This window comes from Lampetra fluviatilis, chromosome 40, assembly GCF_964198595.1.
Source record: "Lampetra fluviatilis chromosome 40, kcLamFluv1.1, whole genome shotgun sequence".
In the NCBI taxonomy this organism is placed as follows: Eukaryota; Metazoa; Chordata; class Hyperoartia; order Petromyzontiformes; family Petromyzontidae; genus Lampetra; species Lampetra fluviatilis.
In genome coordinates this window covers 3,080,790-3,104,055 of record NC_136314.1, presented here as the reverse complement: position 1 = coordinate 3,104,055, position 23,266 = coordinate 3,080,790, and the positions used below count along the sequence as shown (strand labels likewise).

Below are 23,266 nucleotides of genomic sequence, written 5' to 3'. Positions count from 1 at the left end.
GACGTTGGCTGTAAATCACCACGGCCCATTACGTTATGGCAAGCCTCGGGGCCACTTCCTGGAGTCGTGGAGTTTTGCCATTACATTTTATTAAAGGGTGTTTTTAAAAAAGCATTTTAAAATATTTCTTTTTTTCTCTGCATGCCAAACAATTCCTTGAAAAAAACTATTGCCCAAACGACGAACACCAGTGGCTAGAGCCCTCCGGCAAAGGCGTCTTGAGACTCGGTGAGCCTTTCCGAACACGAGACCGTTCGTAACAGCTGTTTGGTCTTCTTCTTGGTTCTTTCGGTAAAGTCACGTAGAATGGAAATAATAAAATAATAAAAATAAAACAATAAAATACAATTCTCACGACGTTTCGGCCACAACGCAAGCAGCCGTCCTCAGGTGAAAAACAGATCTGTCGGAAAGACAGCGTCTCAATGAACACGCTGGCAAACTTGGCAGCGTATATTTAAGCTGGGCTAGGGGAGGAAGGGCGCCTTGACAAAGGAATTTGCATATTGTCAAGGCGCCCTTCCTCCCCTAACCCAGCTTAAATATACGCTGCCAAGCCTGGTGGTGTTCATTCAGACGCTGTCTTTCTGACAGACCTGTTCTTCACCTGAGGACGACTGCTTGCGTTGTGGCCGAAACGTCGTGAGAATTGTATTTTATTATGTTTTATTTTTATTATTTTATTATTTCCCTTCTACGTGACTTTACCGAAAGAACCAAGAAGATGAATCCCTGCAGTCACGAAAGCTTTAAATCGAAATATAGCTGTTTGGTGATTACATAGAGTAGGGCATTCAGTCGAATGAAACGTGTGTGATTATACATACATACACTTATTACAATGCATGCCATGAAGAAAACACATCCCACGTGAAGTATATCTTAAAGCAATTTATTCAAATGAATGTAACTTAAAATACATAGTGACTTGTGTGTTAGAGGTTACCAATGTAACTTTTGGCAAATTGTAGCAAACCTACGACGAATGTTATATTCTTGTTGGTGAAGTATCGTCCGCACATTAGATGTGCACAAAAAGCATTGTTTTCAAAGTGAAAAATTAGAGAAACGTCAACACCTCTAGCAACAGATGGACTTCCGATTCGTGCGAATTTTTGTTTATAGCAAAATTAGACCATATTAACAAAGCTCTACTGTATTGGCACAAGTCTCTATTCGTAAATCTTTTTTGACAAATGCTTTATTTTTCGTCATTTATTACAGCAGTTTCATTACAATTGTGCTATCGGCAATGTGTAACAAACGGTGCATTCTGAATTCGCGCAAATGTGGTGCATCGCTCGGTTTGGTCTGCAGGCCAAATTTAGTTTGAAGGACCGACCTCCTCGGTAAGACGGCGTGCATTGGCAACACTCCTTCAGAGTTTACGGGGCAGCTCACACTGCTGATATGATTAAAGCCCGATTTAAAGCTTTCGTGACTGCAGGGATTCATCTTCTTGGTTCTTTCGGTAAAGTCACGTAGAATGGAAATAATAAAATAATACAAATAAAACATAATAAATTAAAATAATATAATATAAAATAATATTAAATATTATTTTATTTAGTTTTATTATTTTTATTTTTTTATTTCCATTCTACGTGACTTTACCGAAAGAACCAAGAAGATGATTAAAGCCGTCAAACGTGCATGGCGGCACGCAACATTTGAATCAATGATTTCAACTCGTAATGCTCCGCGCGGTATCCGCTCAATGTCGTGGAGAGAGAACGACTCCGAGGGGCGAGGAGGAACCGCAGACGAGCGGCAAGGCTGCCCAAGCTCCTCGCTCCTCTATATATTAAGGTGCTACGGGGACAATTCATGAGTGAGTTTACATGTGGGTGGAAACCGGAGCACCCGGGGAAAACCTACACGCGTGAGGGGGAAACGCTCTATCCCACACAGACTGGAGAGATGGCCCACATTTTTCGGTGCACTGCCATCTCCTGGCAAGGCAGGGCTATGACACCACGATGTGCTGAGCGTGTGCACGGATTGTGGTTCACGCAGAGACAATCGTGGACTGCGACTCCCAATCTCTTGTGATGGTTGTTGTCGTGTCTCAGTTCCGATGGCGAGCAGTGTCACTCACTCGTTCCCTCCAGCTACTTGTATTGCTCTTCCATCCCTATTACCATGCTTACTGTAACCCTAAAGTTCACTCACAGACTCCTGCAGCCGCGTTGAGGACGCGGTCTGCCAGACACTGACTGTTTTGGTCCAGTTCACGCTGTGTTCAACCGTCACACTGCAGGTCACAACGGCCCTGTCAGTCACCCACTCACTCATCTACCCACCCACTCACCCACCCGCTACCCCATTCACTCGCTCACTCAAACCAGCCCGCTCACCACACTGCAGGTCAGAACGGCACTCTCAGTCACCCACTCACTCAGCCATCCACCCACTCACCCACCCGCTACCCCACTCACCCACTCACTCACTCACCCACTTGCTCACCACACTGCAGGACACAACGCATCTAACTTCTTATTTCTTACCTCGCACCGACTCCACTTTGGAATTCCCCTCCCCTCGTTGAAAAGAGGCAAATGGGGGAGGGAATTATCACCTTGATCAATTGAAGAAACGTGTCAACTCTTGTACAGGGTGCTTAACAAAAAATGTGAACACTTACATGGGACTATCGTGTTTAATGGGAACAGAACGGATAACACACTGTAACATGATAACAAATGTAATGTTAATAGCTTCATAAAGTCAAAGAGTCTCCACTTGTTCGCCATCAGTGTCAACACGTGCCTGGAATCTTCTCCAGGTGGTATCCAGAGCCCGGAGGGGCACATTTCTTGCGTTATTGTTGCAAATCCTCGGAAGTGTTCACATTACATTGAAGCACCCTCGATATTACAACTAAAACAGTGCCGTTTGTTGCTGGCAGGTTGGCGTTCTTGCCCTTTACTTCTGTGCTCAGCAATCTTGATGAGGAAGGAGGAAAACAAAAAAAACAACAACGTACGGATAATTTCCACGTGCCCATCTGTGCGGAGCTTAGAGCGTTATCGCCTGCAAATGCGTGGCACACCGCAGCACTCTTCTTATCGCCTGGCGGCCTTCTAATCACCGGGGCGGTCACAGGTTAATCTATTACCTTCAAAGCCATTAGCGCGCACCAAACAAAAGCGGCGGACACCAACCACGTGCATTTAAAGAGGCCCCGGTTCGTTTCCCAGCGCCGGGCTTTGTGACGCGCGGCACGGCACCGGCTGGTAAGTAAAACGTTACATTGTAAGGGATGGTGATGATTGCTTGTGTTGCAATCGAAACGTCGTATGCTAGTATTTAATTTATTATTTTATCTTTATACGTGACTTCACCGAAAGAACCAAAGAGTAACTGTAAGGGAGGCTTTTCTAAGTCTTCAGGGTAGTCCATATGTCTTATGAACATCCCCCCCCCCCGGTATTTAATTGTCTTAAAGTAAGCTTTATTTAAATCAGAAATGAATATGCAATGGGAAAGAAAAAATCGGGGTCAATTAATTGAGGGTTACAAGACATCTGGACCACCACCCCTGTAGAACTTCTACCACAGTCCGAACGGGTTGGGACTCTCGAGGGGCCAGGTTTGGGTTGCGGGATGGACGTTCCACGTGTATCCCATCCGAGCGTTGTCCCAACCGTCCCATCGTTCCACGTGTAAGCCGTGAGCACGCGCTTGTTCTGAAACGCCGCTCCCTTTCTCAGCAGGCCACAGCGGCCCCGACGAACGTTCGGCTTCGACCAAAAGAATGTTGTCGCAACGTTGCGAGCGATGGTTTGAGATGAAACGTCTATCCCCAACACAGGCATGCTCGCGTTTCGATTGCAGCTGATTCGCCCATTCATGTTGCGTTGATAAAATGAAGGCAGTTGTCACCTTATGGAAGCTTCGTCCTTTGATTCATTTTACCTGTCTTTTAACACTCGGTCAAGAGCAAAACAACTACACTCCCTCCTGAAGCCATCTCCGAGCCAGTACCAGTGGTTCTTAACCTGGGGTGCACGCTGCACCCCCTGGGTGTGCGAGATGCCCTTCATGGGGGTGCGAGACATGGCCAGATTTTTTTTATATTAGGTAAATCATCGAAAAGCACATAAGCACAACTACTTTGTTTCATCAAACCCTATACATTTATTCACATTGCATATTTTGTTTTGTTTAAGAGTGAAAATCAAAGGGGTGCAAGGCTGCAGTAAATGTTGAGATCCCCTGCTCCAAGTGGGTAGCAGACCGCGACATTGGCATTTTTTCTCCGAAATATATTGCGATGCGCAAAAACACTTCCCCAGTGATCAAACTCAGCGAATACTGGGCAACGCATCACTCACATTCAGGTGATCCTAGCCATGTTGGAGCGAGCCACTCATTAGCATTGGCTGTTCCGTGCCCTCCACCCTCCCGAGTTTTACCGACCCCACTTCCAACAAAGTCACGCCACTTCGCTGATCACAAGTGCTCTTTTTCAGGAGGGTGCTGAATTATTCGCATGTTTGGCCAATTGCATGGCTGAGTCATTCACTTACAGTTTGAGATCACCCTTGACGGCTCGGTGTCATGGAAACGCTGGTGAGTTAGAGTGCATTTGAAGTGATTTCTGAACATGTAATTGGGTAGACTGTCTGAAACTGCCCTCGTGTCGTACGAGTCACTTGGTCTTCCGGCCCTTTCCACTCCCTCTGCTCTGAAACATGGTAATTTCCCGCAACATTTGCTTAATCTGCAGTGTTTATATTATTGGGTGCTGTTTATTAAATGGTTAGTGCACCACTATTTTTGTACGGATGCTGCTGTGGTGCAATGGTCAGTCCACTGGGCGTGAAATCCAGAGTAACGTTTAAAATCCTCGAGAGGGGCTCTCTAAAACTTCCTCTAGTGGAGGCCCTGACCACAAAGACAAAGACCCCCCTTATAGCCTCCACAGACTGTTGGGGCAAGTGCTCTTAGCGAGCACCTATTTTGTTCAGCACAGCACGCGAGGGGCTTGGGTGGCTAGCACCAAGCCCGGCCACCGTTGTCTCCCCAGTGGCGATGTTTACACACCACACCAGGTACTCATTTGAGGCTGAGTCGGCCTAGGAGAGGCCCAGGACAGGTTTAGAAAACCGACGCCGGTCTTTTCCATGAGCTGGAATCGAACTCGGTCTCGCCGGGTTTTTAGCGCAAAGTGCTCAACGCTGGACTCCACGATAACAACAACCGCTGTTCATCACTTAGTGGCGGTGACGTGAGCACGGCGCTTGTGCCTTGCTTAGGTGCACTTTGAGGTCACGTGAAGTGTCAAAAGCATGCTGGTAGGTCACGGAACAGACCCAGGTGCCATGGAATGACTGACTGAGATAGCTGGCAGACGCATTAACTGTGCTCCCTACTGTGCCAATTCTCTATGGGGCTATGGGGCTAGGAGGCGACACCTATTGCCCTGTGCACTCAGAAGAATATTTTTTCATGTGAATTGAGAGGTATTTTTTTGATGGGGGGGGGGCGGGGTGGAGGGGAGGGAAGGGTTCGTCATTCTTTTGTCGATGGGAACCCCTTCAGTGCTCCTTTGAGCAAAGAGGGAGCGAGTCACTCTGACTTTGTCTCTGTCATCGTTCAATGTCCCTTTGTTTTCGTTGACAATTGAATTTATTGTTATTCTTTAATCAGGCGCTGGATGTTGTGTTGGTGCAGACGCTCGGAGCACATGATCCTCCGCACCGCGGTCTGACGGCACGTGGCAAGTTTGACGTGACAAGTCCGATTTTGATTACGGAGCCTTTGACGAGGGAGACCGACCATTGCTGCCCCAAGGCACTAACATGTGCCATCTGCTGAGAGACCACAAGACGGGGAGGCCTATCATTGTGGAAGGCCCATTCGGGCGTTGTTCATATCTACACAAATACACGTGTGCGTGTGCGTGAAGTTTGTACAACCGCGGTGCGCAATTGCGTGTTTGTTGAAAGTGTCACTGGTAAGTGCTGGTTTGATACGTTACGGTGTGTTTTTGTTTGAGTGTGGAATGGTGGGGGCCAACACAAGTGACGATGACCTTAACCGGTCATGGGCGTCCCTAGGTCCACTCAGCCTCAAACCTCGCGCGATGTGTAAACATCGCCACTGGGGAGACAAAGGCGATCGGGCGTGGTGCTGGCCACCCACCCCCTCGTGTAACGTGCCAGCCTTCATAAGCGCTACTCGCTAACAGCACTTGCCCTTACAGTCTGTTGTCACATGCCCCTGACGTTAGCCATGGTCAGGAATCAAACTCAGTTAACTGCGCTCATAGGCGAGGGGGCAAACGACGTACACGTCACGCCACTTACGCGCAACTCTATCTCAGCATGAACTGCTGTGTCATATTTAGACAGCGATTCGATGTTATTCAAGTCTGGCAGCGCAATAGTCCACAATTCATCCCGAGCAGGAAAACATTCCACGCTGGCCAACGCTTCAGTTGACTCTCTTAATAACGCCTTTAATGATCGCCATATTTTCTAAAACGAGGGTGCACCCGGCATATGGTGCTGATATCATAACAGCCTGAAATGTCCAGAATAATACCGTGTTTTATTTCGTCTGCCATCAGCTCATTCAATTGACCGTTTCTTGGCTCGGCGCACACGGACCATCTATCTCATTTGTAATTGTAATGGCATGTGACCTCCCATTGCCGCGTGAGCCACACCACAGGGTAAATGGAATTTTACATCCCAGCTGTTCGGCTTAGCAAATAATGGAGATTTCAACAGTAAATTATACAGGTGAGTGTACGCGTGTGCGCGTGTGCGCGTGTATGCTAGTGAGTAGGGTGGACACGCAATAGCTCACTGCGATACAAACCTTGTGACCTCAAAATTCGATACCTGGTTAACATTGGTGGCACGTGATGTCTGAACCCGTGCTTGGGGCTTCCCTAGATTGACTCAGCCTTCAAAGACTTGCTGGTGCAGTTGGTAAACATCATCATGGTTGTAGACAAAGGTTGACATGCTGGCCCTTAATCGGCACTTGCTGACAGCTCTGGTTCCCGCGGTCTGTAAAAGGCGACACGGCGGAGAGATCTTCCCTCTTGTGTATCTGCGTTTGCAGGTATTACCATCACGTTTTGCGGAATGTATTACTTTTATCCGCAAGTTTTTAGCGGAAAATTCATCCAATTTTTCGTTTGCTTTCCCCCCTCGACGGATGTGCTGATAATAATATCGGCGAAAATTGGTCCTTTGCATCCCCAACGATACGAGGAGCCACCCTGCACTGCTCTCCTTATTTGTATTGCTGTTCTTGTTGTTCATGTATTGTCTTGGAAGGCAAATTAATAGGAATAAAAATTCTAGATTTGAAGCTTTCGTGACTGCAAGGATTCATATTCTTAGTTTTTTTTCGGTAAAGTCACGTAGGTAAAAAATTAAAATTAATAAAAGTAAAATAAAATAAAAATCACGACGTTTCGGAGGCAACACAAGCTTCCGTCTTCAGGTGGAACCGTCACAGCACGAAACGTCGTGATTTTTATTTTATTTTTTATTTTACTTTTATTAATTAAATTTTTTACCTACGTGACTTTACCGAAAAAACCTAAGAATAGGAATAAAAATATTAACTATTTACAATCCGTTGCATGGATTAGGACCTGCCCATGTTATTTCGGTCATGGGAGTGTTTTTTTATTCTAGATTTGAAGCTTTCGTGACTGCAAGGATTCATACTTTTAGGTTTTTTCCGGTAAAGTCACGTAGGTTAAAATAAAATTTAAATTAATAAAAGTAAAATAAAAATCACGAAGTTTCGGAGGCAACACAAGCTTCCGTCTTCAGGTGGAACCGTCACAGCACGATTGCTGTATTATTTCACCGCATTGGTCAGTGGAAGTTGGTGGAGGGAGGGCCCAGGACAGCTTCAGGGACAACTCACCGCTGCTGTTAGGTGTGGGGCAGCCATCAAACTCGAGTTGTAGGTATGTTGAACTTCTTAAACACCGTACGTAGCCAAACATGTTCATCCGGTTTATCGTACATCATGCTAACTGTTGTACCAAAGCTCCTTCGGTATCTGTACAGCTAATACTCCTCATGCATTAGTGTGTGTGTGTGTGATTGTAACAATTGCCAAGATGAGTAGGTGAAGTATAATACACCCTGAAAATTAAGGCCCCTTTTGTATCAAGAACAATCCGAGTGGGCGTACTTTAATCGCTGTTTAAAAATCACTCGTGTTTGCGTGCCCTGTGTGTTTTGACTTACGCACTGAGTGAACTCAACGTCTGTTCACGGAATCTCTCGGCGCTGATCCTTATAATTAGACATCGCATTTTGGCACGGCTTTGAGTAAAGTTGACTTTGTCAAATTATTCCCCGTCAAATTTGTCTGTGCTTAATGGCGCGTAGCTCCACCTTAAAGATGCCATTACTTAAAGCTAACACTTCATGCTCACGTCATAAATTACACTGCCCTCGCATGCTGGTTTTGTGTCGGGAAAAAAAGTTTAGTTGGTGTAATAGTAATTGGACTTACTTCGCCGAGCTGGCCAAAGGCATACACACTGTCAAACCCCGGCTTGTGTCCATCACAAAAGTCTCCCTGCTCAAATGGGTAATGAGCAGCATTGGTTGACTGTCATTGACCTCTCCACAGTGCTGTGCTCAATTTTAACGACCCCGTGAGGATGATGAATGCAGTCCTCAATGGTAGCGCTAAAGTAAATGTGTGGTATTTATTGATTATATCCTGAATGGCCCTGTGGCTGGAGGGTGTGCCTTGTCAGTTGGCATAAAGGTTTGAGGTTTAAATTCCCCACTCCAGCCTGTTTGTACCTGCAGGGATTTACCAACCTAATTCCCTTACAATGTAGTACGCAGCAAATGCTTAGCCTCCTTGCCCAATTGGGCATACGCAGCTGCAATCCAGTCGATTGAAATAAAAAAGAACCCGCCGATCAACTCAACAACACCTGTGCAACTGGTTCAAGCACGGACAGATTAGAACCCACACCCTCAGAGCTCCAATGCGTCGATTTTCCTGAGCTGCACCGGGCAACTTTTTCTCGGGCGTTGAATACGCAACTAAATAACCGATAAAACATCCACGCACCACCCTGGCCACCACCACCACCCCTCCTCGGTGCGCCCCCCCCCACCCACCGTCCTTCATTGTTCACACGCCCGGGCTGCGCGCGCGTGCGTGCGCAAATAGAGACGCGACAATGCCACCTCCCTGTTACAGCAACATTTTTTTTTACTCAAAAGGGACACAGCAGTTACGCATTGAAACCTCAACATGTGTCTAACAGAGATATGTCAATACATGAGAGAGAGCGATCAGAGCCTGCGCGGGCTTTTGTACGTCCGAGATAACGCGTTGTCTTGTTCATCCCACGGTAGCTGCTCCTCGCCGGGGAAACCATTAACAACAACAACAACAATAACGACAACACCGGGGCGACCGACGCGTTAGAGACACGGCGCCTTCATCTCGTGTACCGGCTACCCGGAGTCAGGGGTTGGTGGATCACGGGCCTGATGGAGCTCCGATCTGCAAGATTCCAGCCTCACGGGGCAACGACGCACACCTGTAACGCAGCGTGCGAGATGCAATCCCGTAGGGAAATGACGTGGCACCTGCTGGTCCCTAATGGGATTCCTCTGTTGGGTTTTCTCTGGGTTTCTTTTTTTTGGCCGACCTGCGGACGTTGGAGTCGTATCAAACGTACTCTTAGGTTTTTTCGGTAAAGTCACGTAGGTAAAAAATAAAAATAAAATTAATAGAAGTAATAATAGAAATAAAATAGCTAAATTTACTGCATCAAGATACTGCATCGAGATGCAGTAAATTTAGCTCTGATGGTCCCACCTGATGACGGAGACTTGTGTTGCCTCCGAAACGTCGTGATTTATTATTTTATTTATATTATTACTTCTATTAATTACATTTTTATTTTTTACCTACGTGACTTTACCGAAAACGCCTAAGAGTATGAATCCTTGCAGTCACGAAAGCTTCAAATCTAGAATCGTACCAAACGCTTCAAAGTGGGAGGAACGCTCCTTGCAATGGTTCGAGACTCTGTGAGGTTTTCTTTCCCGCAGGCTCGGAATGATGCACCGATTCATACACCGACGTTGATTCTCAAGCAAAACACGCATCCCATCGCTCGTCCGAGAATCAACCTCCGATTAAGCACGGTTGGCTACGTACGTTACGAAATAATTTCAACATACGGTGAATAATGTATGCAGTCAGTTTACCAGTGTTGAACGTAATGGATTAACGTGTCCCCCAGCAGCTACTAAATGTTCCAGATGTACCACGAACATATATAGCCAGGTATTGGCTCAAATCATTATCCAAATTGTGATATTTCACCAAATAAAGAGGTGGGGTTTTAGGCAGGTGGGAGATCATACCCGCTTACTCATCAGGGTGGACAACAATTCCACGATGATGATTTCGTATGGCACCCAACTCAATAAAATACCGTCAATACATATATTAAGAGTGTGGGTACGGGGGGGCGGTGGTGTGACACAGGGGTGAACAATGAGTATCCAAGTTTCGAGTTTGGGTTGACATCCTACAGGGGAATTGGCATCTGTGTACGAGTTGAGGGAAATCGATTTGTACACAGATCTGGTACCGTTATTGAGCTTATTCCCCTCCACATTTAGCAACGTGCATTGAGATTATTACGATAATTTTGCTTCTATAAATGTCCACATGATGGGCCACTTTGTTAAGCTAACATCTGTGGCCAGGACGCTTATGAAAAAATAAGTTAATACCTCAGTAGGCTTTACCTGGTCAGAATTAAATATTGACTTAACGCTTCCGTGACCGCAGCAATTCATACTCGTTGGGTCTTTCGTTTTTTTATTTATATATTTTTTCAAGTGATTTGTTTACTTGTCCTATACTTTGCGATCATATCGTAATTTTGTATTGATTGTTGTTGTAACGTTCTTACCCGCCCCTTACTGGACATCTATGGGAAAAAATAGCTTGACAGTTCATAGGATTCCTCCAGTGTGAATAAATATTCCGACGATTCTGAAAGAATACTGCGCGGTTGTTGGCCGAGAAATAGCACACGTCTGGCGATTCGTATCCGAGTGCGAGCGCTCGCACTCGGATACGAATCGCAAACTTTTTTTCTCCACTCGTTTTGAAGACGCCCACGGGTTTAAAGTCCTCGCAGCTGCACTCTGTGGGAGATTATTACATCCCCTACTGGCTAAGCGGTTCCCAGTGGGGGGTTACTGCTTAACAATGCAGATACTATACAGCAGAGGTGTGGACTCGAGTCATGTGACTTGGACTCGAGTCAGACTCGAGTCATGAATTTGATGCCTTGCGACTCGACTTGGACTTGCATAACAATGACTTTGTCCCACCTCTGAGATGTGGACTCGAGTCATGTGACGTGGACTCGAGTCAGACTCGAGTCATGAATTTGATGACTTGCGACTCGACTTGGACTTGCATAACAATGACTTTGTCCCACCTCTGCTATACAGGGAGTGCGGGACTGTCTGTTACTCGCACGCGTACAGTGGCGAGGGTAGCATGAGTCACGAGAGTGCGAATCATAAGGACTGCACCGCATTTGGACAGAGCAGTTGCCGACTGTGTGAATGTGTAATGTGTGTGCGTGCTATGTGGACGAATGTGCATGCGTCTTTGTGTGTGCTGACTGAATGTCTGTGGGCAGTGCTACGAAATTGGTGACCCGGTTTATAATTTACTTTCGAAAGTCCTTCGTGTTGAGTTTACTCGTGACCAAAGTTCGATTCTTACTTAGTGACGAATATCTCAACTGGTCCAGGGCCCCCGCCTATGTCGACTCAGCCTTCAGCACCTGGTGCAGTCTATTAACATCAGCAACTGGGGAGACAAAGGCGGTCAGGCGTGCGTGGTTTAGGCCACCCACTCTCCCGTTTGCCGTGCTAGCTTTCATGGGTGTTACTCGCTTACAGCAATCGCCACCAACAGTCGGTTCACGTCTCTAAAGGATGCATTCGTCTTCTTGCCGCATGTTAAACGGTCACAAATGAACCTAATGACGGAACCCCGGGGTCCCATAAGCCCCCGGCTCTCGCATAAACTGCCTTGCGACGTCATTTTATGTCTGTTGAAGGCGAACGATACGACAATCGATTCCTCTGGACGAGCTCTACACAATGCGCTAATTACGTTTTGTTGATGACTACGGCAATTTTGGCAACGACGGGTGCTTGGTGAAGAACGAGAGGATTGATTTCTGGTGGGTCGTGGTGGGACGGAGTCGCCAAAAAAGAAATACATTCATTACGATTTTGACTTCCGTTTATTTGGGACACCGGGGTCCCTCCATAAGGTCACAATTGTCGAGCAGAAATGTGCCACTCCCGACTCCCAGTCCAGCTCGAGAGTGGGCTCTGTATCGCGTTTTCCTGTTGCTGCTGCGAGTACGGGTCTGGTGGCAGGTGTCATCTCTGGCATCACCCACTTGGGTGTATGAAACCATTGCATCCACCCAGTGTCGGATGAAGGTTTTGTAGGCCCCTGGGCTACAGGTACTGCGAGGCCCCCAGTAATATTTTCAAAAGGAAAATAAAGTTATTAAAAAATCTAATGTAATTTTTACAAGGCTAACAACAAATAATATTCAGCACTCCAGCTGGCAGAAGCCCCTGGGCTGCAGCTCCTAAAGTCCATGCCTTAATCGGGCCCTGCTTTCACCCAGTGGCGTAGTAACTACAGTATTAGCTCATGAGGTGCGGCAATTGATCAGGTGGGGACCCCAATATTTGATTTGTCTCGCACGGTCGCATCTCGGCTTTTATATATCGCGGATCATCTTGCGCAATCACAACATCGTTACGCTCACGGTCTCGAACAATTCACGCCGTAGGGGCTGCTCCATCTTTGCAAGATGCAGCCACTCCAGCTCCGTAGAACTTCTTTGCAATATCACATTCCTGCTCTAATTCAATTAAAATTAAACGCTGAACGTTCATGAAAGCATTTCCATGACATACATTTAAACCGCGTTTTGAAAAATCGCGTTTTTCTTTTGCACTGTTGTTGAAAACATCTCATGGTGGTTGTCAAGGGGTGTCCAACTCGTATCTTTGGCCACCACGGGGTGGGCAAGACACCCCCCCATGCCTGCCCCACGCTCGTTACTCCACTGCATCCACCTTCATGTTGTGCACGTCGAATGAATTAGCCAGCTGCACGTGCATGTATGCATGCGTGCATGTACGGTATGTTTGTTGAACGTCTTCCGCACCGTACGTAGCCGACCGTGCCATTCGGAGGTGCCACCTGCAACAGGAGCGAAACCCGAGGATGGAACTCCGCTGATTGGCACAACTTCGAGCCGGAGAACCATCGTTGCCGTTTAGCCAACATCGCCTCGGAGTAGCCGCCACGCGTGTCGTTTGAGATCTCATTTTATTTCGGCGATTTGAAAACACCACTGGTTTTTTTTAGTTTAGTTTAAACCGCTGCATTTTCATTTCATGAAAACGTGAGACGTGTTCTGGGGCAGAGCCTGCAATTGTTTTGCTCTTTTTCAGTTTTTTTTTCTTTGCTGCGACTCAACATTTCGCCTTCACTGTCAGGGCCCGATCAACCCAGAGGCGAATAAGGCCCAAGGCCCCGTCCTATATCGTAGCCGCTCCTTGCGACACGTGGGACGCGTTTAACAATCGTCGGTCACGCGCAGCGCGGAACGAGTTTGGATCGGGAAACGCAAACGCGGAAAGACGTGGCACAGCGTGGTGGTGGGTCCCGAGGACTGTCCCCGCTGGCGATAATTGAGTAGATCACGGATAGGATCCGAATAGCCCAACCTCCACTTTATCACAGACGAGAGGACTTCGACTTCACGATACTCAAACTCACCTTACGCAGCTACGGGCCACTGACTCGGTAACTCGGCTGGCTGCGAGTGCTCTTACCGTGTACTCAAAGGTTCTATTATCGGCGCAGTGACTCAGATATATGATCAACCTTGTCGTATATGTTGTGGGTGTCTCTTAGACACATTTAAACAACATTGCCAGTGTCCGGACGCCCATGAAAGCCAACAGTAGATGCACACTCTTGCATGCACCCAAGCGATGGCATTGATTTTGAGGCCAGAACGAGCTGAACACACTCGGTGAACTCAAAACCAGTCGATAGCATCGTCTCGTTTAAACACAGTATCTGCTCGTGACAAATATTGATCAAGAAGGACCAACGATAGCATTGTTTTGTGTTGCTGCGTTTACACAAACTCGAACTGAGACAACCACTCACTGCCTATCAATGTTTCGTCTTGACGACGAGGCCTCTACGACGACTTTAAAGACACCTGTCCTCGTGGGCAGTGTAATGCTTGCGCAGGGCAGGCTGCGTATAAGTAAGCATCATTCACACGGCTGCTGGTTGGGTGCCGTGGTGGCGAGATGTTAACTACCTTGCTTGGTACACAGGAGGTCGTGGGTTCGATCCCAACCCTTTTAAAATCCTTTATATTAAGTTCGCTTGCTTGCTTAGGACCGTGCAAATCTTTCGGTCGTTTTTTAACCCACTTCCCGTGATCCAATCGAGCTGACATTTTGCACACAGACTCGTTGTGCGTGACAATTAATGTTCGTGAAAATTTTTTTCTAAAATTTTACACTTTTTAGGACAAAAATATTACATTTAATTACCAATTGCTTAATGGTGCAATGCAATCATCTGACCCATAGGTGGCAGCCATCTCAAGCCAGAGGACGAGAGGACTCTAGCCGCCACGCATATAAAGGATTTATAGTGAAAAACTTAGTTTTTACTGGTTATACTTATTCCTGTATATTTGAAGTTTGCGTGTTATCCCCGTGGTCACGTGGATGTTACTCCAATGTTTCCCTCCACATTTAGAAACATGCCTTTAGAGTATGTGGCTGCTATAGATTTCCACACCATAAGTCGCTTCGTTGAGCTATCAATCGTGGTCAGGTCGCTTCTGAAAAAGAGCTGTATAGCTCAGTGGCCTTACCTGGTAAAATAAAAAGAAATGCTTATAGATTGAATTTGCTTTCCGGATTTCTCCTGCGTTTTTCTTAAGCAGTTAGATTAGGAATTTTTTTTTTTTGCTAAATATTTTTTTTCATTTATTTCTCTTAAGTGCACGCAAAAATACCCGACGATCAAATTCCAACCTCCGTCCCCGCTAAAACGTGGTCTGAGCGTGCCTCATTTGTGTAAATAACCTTCAAGAATTGTCTGCACTTACACTTGACATGAGCGAATACTGAAATAATTGGACATTTCACAATTTGTTGCACGGTTGAGTGTGTGTGTGTGGAGTGGCACACGGGGAGCGGTGGTGTAGTGGTTAGCAACCCGAGTTAGATTCCCTCTCACGGCCAATGTCGGGTGACGATTATCTGAACCGGTCTTGGGCGTCGCCTAAGTCGACTCAGCCTTAAAATTAATACATGGTGCATTGGGAATACAAAGATGGCATGGTGGTCGCCCACCCCTTCGTGTGCCTTGTTGGCCTAAATAGGGGTTCGCTAACAGCACTTGTCCTACGGAGGGACTGATCCCAGCTGAGGTGATGTGGAATGTCCACCACTGTCTCGTGCTTGCTGATCAGGATGAGTGCCACCCCATTGCTGGTTTGAACAGGGAGACATTGACTCTTTTCGACACAACGTTACACCACTAAACGCAATGGGTTCCCCTTAAACGAGAAACTACTGTTGGCTTTCGAAATATATATATAGACTGCAAATAGGATGTCATATCTTGTCGTAAGCACATATTAGCCACGAGACGGCACGGAAGTAATCTAAACACGCGTAGGCTACCCAGATTAACAGTGCTATAAAACACCACCGAGAAGATGAGCCATTTTTAGAATATGATAAACACATTGGTGGTGACATTTAAATAAACGAGGATTTGCAAACGATACAACGATTGGAACCGTTTAGGCATTTAGAAATGAACACGTATGGCGCTTGAAAGCAGAAAACACAGTTATCGTTACGTTGCACAGCTATAAACATCGGACAAGATCGTGTTCATGTTTTAGTTCTTCCCATTGATGCCGTTCGGTTGTGTTTCCCGAAAATCTTCGAACGCGACGCGTAAAATGAACGCTCACTCATACGATCGGGGTGCTCGGATGTACAACTTTGGGCGAATTTCAAAAAGGACGTTTCGTTGAAGATATTTTTTTTACAATTTTTTTTTCATCTATAAAAAAAAAGCTCGCACGAAAATCCGTAGACTGGCCAGACACGTTGTGTCGCAACACCAACTGTTTTGTTTCGTAAATTATCGAGTGAAAATTTCACTTTTTTTCCCTCCTTCCACGCACTTTTTGTTTTTAATTCCCACAAATTGCGACGGACAAAAAAGTCCCCCTCTGCGAGTAGCCAAGCGCCGCTTGTCCACCACGGTGCGCTTCTTATTCTTCTTCTTCCGGTCGTTCTAGCCTCCTTGCGTCATTGAAAGCGTGTGAGCCCAAAAAAATTGTCCCTTTTTTGTCATCTTAGAAAAATAAATGTCGCTTCAGTTCTTACGGCAAAACGGCCTCGGGCGCTTGGAACGCATTCCGCTCGAATGTGCTTAAACTTACACGGCGTTCTCAAAGTAAAACAAAAAAGTGTAAAATGAAGTGAAACAGCAATAAATAACAAAGAAACAAGATGTAAGTAAATCACCAACTGAGCAAACAAACTTTCATTGTAAGATAATTGACCGACGGGCTTATTGACAAGGCCATGCCTGTAGCGCAGTTCGCTTCAGTGTGGCTGGAGAGCATTGTAACTCTTGCTGGTATCTACCGGAAAAAACCCACCGCCACCACCACCACCACCGCCGCCACCACCACCACCACCGCCTCTCCCGGGGACCGGCCACCCCTCCGCGCTGCCCTCCTCCTCCCACAGCGGCGGCGGCGGCTGTAGCTCCTGCAGCGAGGAGCAGCTTCCCGCGGAGAACTTTCTCAGCGGGCGCTCGCAGTAGCGCTGGCATCGCCGACGCTGGTGCCACCGCGGCCGCTGCTGCTGCTGCTGCTGGTGATGGCTCGGCAGGTGACAGCGCTGGCGATGGCCTCGCAGCGCCGAGCAGGCGAGCAGCGCCAGCAGCGCGGCGAGGCCGAGCGCCGATCCCAGCGCCACCGCCAGCGCCGCCGCGCCCGTCCCCCGCCCGACGGCGTCGCTTCCGCCGTAGCCCTCCTCTCCCGCCGGCGCGCCGGGCCGCTCGGCGCGCGTCGTCACGTTGACGCAGGAGCGCTCGGCGCGGCCGGAGCCGCGCGGGGCCGCCGACACGGCGAGGCACACTTCGTACTCGGTGCGCGGCTGCAGGCGCGTCAGGTTGTACTCGTGCACGCTCACGGGCACGCGCGCCGTGAAGGCGACGCGCGGGCTGTCGATGCGCACCGTCGCCGATGTCCAGCGGAGGTCCGGGGCGCGGCCGCCCGGGCGCAGCCGCCACGAGACGAGGACGGAGCGCGCCGCCACGTTCAGCACGTCGAGCGAGAGCAGGCGGCCCGGCGCGTACGGCACGGAGCCGTTGACCCGCACCGTCACGGCCCTGGAGTCGAGACCCTCCGAGTTGCGCGCCACGCACGTGTACAGCCCCGTGTCCTCGTAGCGCACGTCGACGATCTCCAGCGTGCCCTCCTCGCTCAGCCGGTACTTGTCGGACGCGCCGCCCGGCGCCACGCCGTCGCCCGACGGCGTCACCCAGTGGATGTCGGCGGGCGGCTCGGCGACGGCGCGGCACACGAAGGTGAGCGTCGCCCCCGGGTTGGCGGTCGCCGCGGACGGGAAGGCCCCGTGCGCGATGGCCGGCAGGCAGCCGTCGGCGACGTCGGAGGAGGGCACCGAGCGCACGGGGCTGCCCTCGTGCTCGGCCGGCGAGACGCAGCGCGTGGACTGCGGCTCCATGAAGCGCACGCGCGTCGCGTTGCCCGTCATCCAGCGCACGATGCAGTCGCAGCGGATGGGGTTGCCGTGCAGGTTGACCTCGCGCAGGTTGGGCAGCGCGTCGACCGTGCGCCGGTGCAGCGCGCTCAGGTCGTTGTTGTTGAGCATTAGCGTCTCGAGACGCGGGATCGCGCGCACCGAGTCGGGGTGCACGAACGACAGCCGCGGGTTGTTGGTCACCTCCAGCTTGGTGAGCTGGGGCAGGTCGTCGAGTGCGTGCCGGTCGATGGCCACCAGCTCCATCATGTTGTTGACGCCCAGCTCCTTGAGCTGCAGCATGCTGCGGAAGTCGCCCTCGCGGATCACAGCGACGGGGTTCTTGTTGAGGTCGAGGAACTTGAGGCTGGGCACCTTGCGCAGAGCGAGGCGCGGCACGGCGGCGAGCTTGTTGTCGTAGAACGAGAGGCTCTCCAGGTTGTCGAGTCCCATGAGCGCGTTCTCGGGAACGGCGCGGAGACCCATGCCCGCGAGCACGAGGCTCCGCAGTTTGGAGAGCGGCATGAAGTTCATGTCCTCCACCTGCCGCACCGGGTTGGCGCCCACCATGAGGATCTCCAGGTTGGGCGTGAACTCGAACCAGCGGCTGTCGATGGCCCGCAGCCGATTGGAGTTGAGGTGCAGGCGGATGAGGCTCCGGAGGCCGAGGAAGGCGCCCGGGTGGATGCTCTCGATCTGGTTGTGGTTCACGTAGAGCTCCTGCAGCCCGCCGAGGTCGCGGAGCTCGCCCTCGGCCAGCTCGCCGATGACGTTCTCCTCGAGGTGCAGGATCACCAGCTGGCCGAGGCCGGCGAACGAGGGGCTCCCGGCGTGCGTCAGGTTGTTCTGCGAGAGGTCGAGCTCGGTGAGGTTGCCCAGGGCGGCCAGCTCGGCGCCCATCTCGGCGATGCCGTTGCTCTGCAGCAGCAGCACCTGCGCGCCCTCCGACAGGTTACGCGGCACCTCGCGGAGCCGCAGGTCGTTGCAGTCGACGGTGGCCGCCTCCTGGTAGAGGGAGTTGGGCGTGAACCAGGGCCGCACCTCGCACATGCACCGCGACGGGCACTGCGAGGTGGCCGGCGTGGCCGCTCCCAGCAGGGCCACCAGCGCCAGGCTCACGGCGCGCCAAGGTTTCGCCATCGTCTCCTATTTTGTTTTGTTTTATCGATTCACCTGCCTGATGCAAGGTATGTATCCGTACGCTGTGCGGCGCGTGACGTGTGTGTGCCCGCGCACTTTTGTCTTGCGGTTCAGACGTTGTTGTTGTTGTTGTTGGGTTTATTTTTCCCGTCCTCGGTCGTAGACCGCCCTTACACCACAGCCCTTTTTTTTGTTGAGTTTCAATTCTTCACCCAGCGATGCCTTGTGCCGAGGAGCGGTCAAGGCGGAGGGCTCAGCTTGGCTTCGTTTCTATTCGTGTCGCAAAATCCAGCACCGTTTTTCGGTCGCAGTGATATTAAGTTTTGCCGTCGGCGCACAATCTTGAGCGTTAAAGATTCTCTAATTTCCTGTAAAAACTAAAATAAAAGGGTGGGGGCGGGGGGCGAGACAGATCACACGAGCAAGAGAGAGAGAGAGAAAGAGACATTAGGAAAGCCATTTCGTATTACCCGTGGCCCTTTCGCACATTCTGTCCATCACGGTAACCTGTCAAAAATAATATGGTTAGGATCAGTCTTTGGGGGGAAGGGACAAAAGGGGCTTGTTTTACTGCTCACGGGGGGGGGGGGGATGGGGGGGGGAGGCGGAAATGGATGACTCTTGTGCCGCTTTGTTCTGCTTGTCCCGAGGCAGACGCTGAATTGAAATAGTATCCGCTGGCCATCATAAGTCAACCCTAAGTGTCTTCGCCTTTCCATTCCTCATTTTTTTTGCGTCGTGTTTTCGGGGGGGCCTCTGCGAAAGCACCTCTTTAATCAGTGATCGGACGCATTAGTGGGCGCCGTTGACTTCTGCCGATTCGAAAGCGGTGATTGAAGCTGCGGAGCCGTCGGTGTCTGGCGTACGCAAAAAAAAAAGAGCACGGGGTGCTGATCATCTATGTCGGTGTGGGCCTGAGCCGATGGTGGATATTCCACAGTCCTATGGCGATGGTGAGTTCATCCATAATGCAAGCCACAGCAGCCTCTCCAGGTGCTGTTCACACACGAATTGCGTGAACGTAAGATAACATTTTCTTTTTAATGTACGTTAAGATATTTCTGCGGAGTTCCATGGTGCATTTTTCATTGAAAGATTGCATTTGCCTCCCACATACATTTAAATGCTTTAAAAGACAAAGAACCACCGTATAGCATTAACAGAGTGCTGGGGAAATTGCTGTTGGCAAGCACCAATGAATGCCGGCACAGCACACGAGGGGATGGGTGGTCAGCACTACGCCCGGCCACCTTTGTCTCCCCAGTGGCGATGTTTATACACAACACCAGGTACTCATTTGAGGCTGAGTCGACCTAGGGGAGGCCCAGGACCGTTTCAGATAATAGTCACTGGTGTTGGCCGTGAGCGGGAATTGAACCCGGGTAGCCAGGTTTGTCGGGCAGCGTAGCGCTAACCCCTACACTACCGCTCCCCATTGTACGTGCACACACATGCACACACATGCACACACATGCACACACATGCACACACATGCACACACATGCACACACATGCACACACATGCACACACATGCACACACATGCACACACATGCACACACATGCACACACATGCACACACATGCACACACATGCACACACATGCACACACATGCACACACATGCACACACATGCACACACATGCACACACATGCACACACATGCACACACATGCACACACATGCACACACATGCACACACATGCACACACATGCACACACATGCACACACATGCACACACATGCACACACATGCACACACATGCACACACATATTCTCAAATACATAGCAAGGGTGATGGACGTAAAGACGACTGCTTAAACAGACATCGAGCTTACGTCTTTTTTCATGTAATGGTCTCAAAAGGAACCGTAATATTAAGTCTGAGTGACAACTCTACAATTTTTTTTCTTCATATTCTGTTCAAATACACTTTGGACTCCACCTTTACATTCACACCGACACGCAATGCCGTGCACACGCTGCGTGTCTCAAGATATAATTCATTTACGTACGGAATGCCAATGTACATCATTTTTTCGCCACTAAAGGCCTTCGGCCGCCAAAGTGCATCAGTCTCGTCCGTGATGTATGGGAAAGCCCGCGTATAAAACAACGCTGCGCTGTGAGATGTGGGCCCTGTCTGTCCGCCACCCCGCTGCATTTATGTAGAGCGTGGACCTTTCTTCTCCTCGACGTTACATCTCTTTTACGCAAACAAACAAAAAAAAACATTTCCAATAAGGCATCTAATTTATTTGGCAATTTTTTTCTCTCTCTCGCCCGCGGCTCTGCGCGCGGAAGCAACTGTGGTCGAACCCCCCGCCGCCCCGAGAAAATCGACGGCGCCAAATGGAATGCGAATTCGTCAATTGCCCACCCCCCCCCCTATTAAAGTGCATTCCTTCCGTAATTACTGCGTTTTGTTCGTGATTTGGGTCGCACGATGTGTCACGGCCGCGAGTCGCTCTCGCCTTGGCGCCGGCGAGCACACCGCCCGCGCGCGCGCGCGCACTCCGGACTTGCGCTCTGTCTTTCTGGCAGAGTGAAGTCTGATAAATATTCACGAGCCGTACAGTGTATTGCTTTTTCAATGGGTATAGCCGAGGTCCGCTGTTGTATTTTGCACGCGCAACAGCGGCGGCGACAGAGTTCCTCGCGTAGCGTCACGTCGATTGCCGTGCACAGTCGTCGTCTGCAGGTTCACGACTCGGTTGTTGTCGCGCGATGAATGAGTCCCAAACGCCGAGCGACGACCCCTTGCGTTGGCGCTGAAGCAACGAGCACAGCTCGCAGAAGCTCGACGCGTCCCCGTCAACAGCAACGACCGAGAAGACAACTGAGGCCAGGGTTGCGAGCTGCCAATTCCGGTGGGGTGGTTGACGCGGCCCATCATCCCTCCGGGGGTTGAAAACATAGATACCGCTTTGTGGGAAAGTTTTTTTTCTCCCCTTCACCACCACCTGCTCAGAGACTGAGAGAGATGAGCAGTTGAGCACCACCTCAATGCTACATTCGAGGGGGAAATTAAGTGAAACTAAATTGAAAGGGAGAGAAATTATCGAATAAGTGACGTTTTGAGCATTGGCCCTTCATCTGATTCGAAAGATGCAGGAGGGCCAGTGCTCACAACGTCGCTTAAAATACGAAGGTATTATTTGCGATTGCGCTTTTGCTCTTCGGGCTAATGCGCGTGCGTGCATTAGAGCATTCACACGCAGCTACTCGCTGCATCTTAATAACGCTCGCACTCTGCGATACGCATCTGCGTACTCACGGGCACACACCCACACTTGTCAGTGAATAATGAGTTCATTGTGACATGCGGTCAAATGCAAATATAAGCAAGGTTAGGTCAGTCTGTGTGTACTTTAGTGCAATCAATAAAAAAACATGCACTGCAAAGTTTATTGCCTGTTAAAAAATATATGGTGTGACCTTTGGGTCAACATTTGACCCCTACAAGGAGTGTCTGAGACCTTCGCCGGTGACAGCGCGCCCGTACAAGTGATAATGCCGTTTTATTTGCCCAGGAAAGCACATGCCGACTCTCAAGACGTATTCTCAAGGATTCCTGCAATGGGACGTTTGGCCATTCCCATATTGACGGATGCTTTGCACGCGGCAGGAAAACGGAGTACCCAGAGAAAGCCCGCTGCTCTGCCGCCCACTCTTGGGCCATCTTGTGAAATTCAGAGCCTACGCCATCCGGCATTGCCAAGCGGTTCCCCACCTCATGCGCTAAGCCGCATTTCAGGGCGATTCGCTCGCGAGGAGATTTGCGATTGCCGTCAACGTGACGATCGGCTTACACTGCACGAAGACCGCGGTACGTCGCGTTAAGAGTGGCGACGCGAGGCTAAAGCAAATTGAAAAGTAGCTGTGTGGCCCAAGCAGCTAAAGGGGCCCGCGGATTTATGCGGGGAAAAAATAAATATATACGTGTGTGCATCAATTATCATCTCAAATTCAAATCGTAATTAACATAACGAGCCAATGAACATCAACAGGCCGATGAATCTCTTTCAACTCTATCTTGATCCTTCTATCATCTCACTCCAACTAATTCTGCGTCTACATTTCCCTTGTCTCACTGCATCTCGCCACCTCTTGCCTCTATATCTTTGTTGTCATCTCACGAGGAGTTTATAAATTCAAAGGGCAGGGGGGCAGCATAGATATATTAAATATATGTAAATAAATAA

General features: G+C 49.4%; 1 protein-coding gene across 1 annotated transcript in view; it reads right to left on the bottom strand.

Moving 5' to 3' along the window:
- Positions 1 to 9,818: 9,818 nt before the first annotated feature.
- LOC144946119 (leucine-rich repeat neuronal protein 1-like) overlaps positions 9,819 to 23,266 on the bottom strand; it is a 119,292-nt gene continuing 105,844 nt past the window's right edge. Inside the window, exon 3 of the mRNA XM_078874873.1 lies at positions 9,819 to 19,438. Within this exon, the coding sequence (XP_078730999.1) occupies positions 16,758 to 19,061 (2,304 nt within the window). The 5' untranslated portion in view covers positions 19,062 to 19,438 and the 3' untranslated portion in view covers positions 9,819 to 16,757. The remainder of the gene's footprint in view (positions 19,439 to 23,266) is intronic.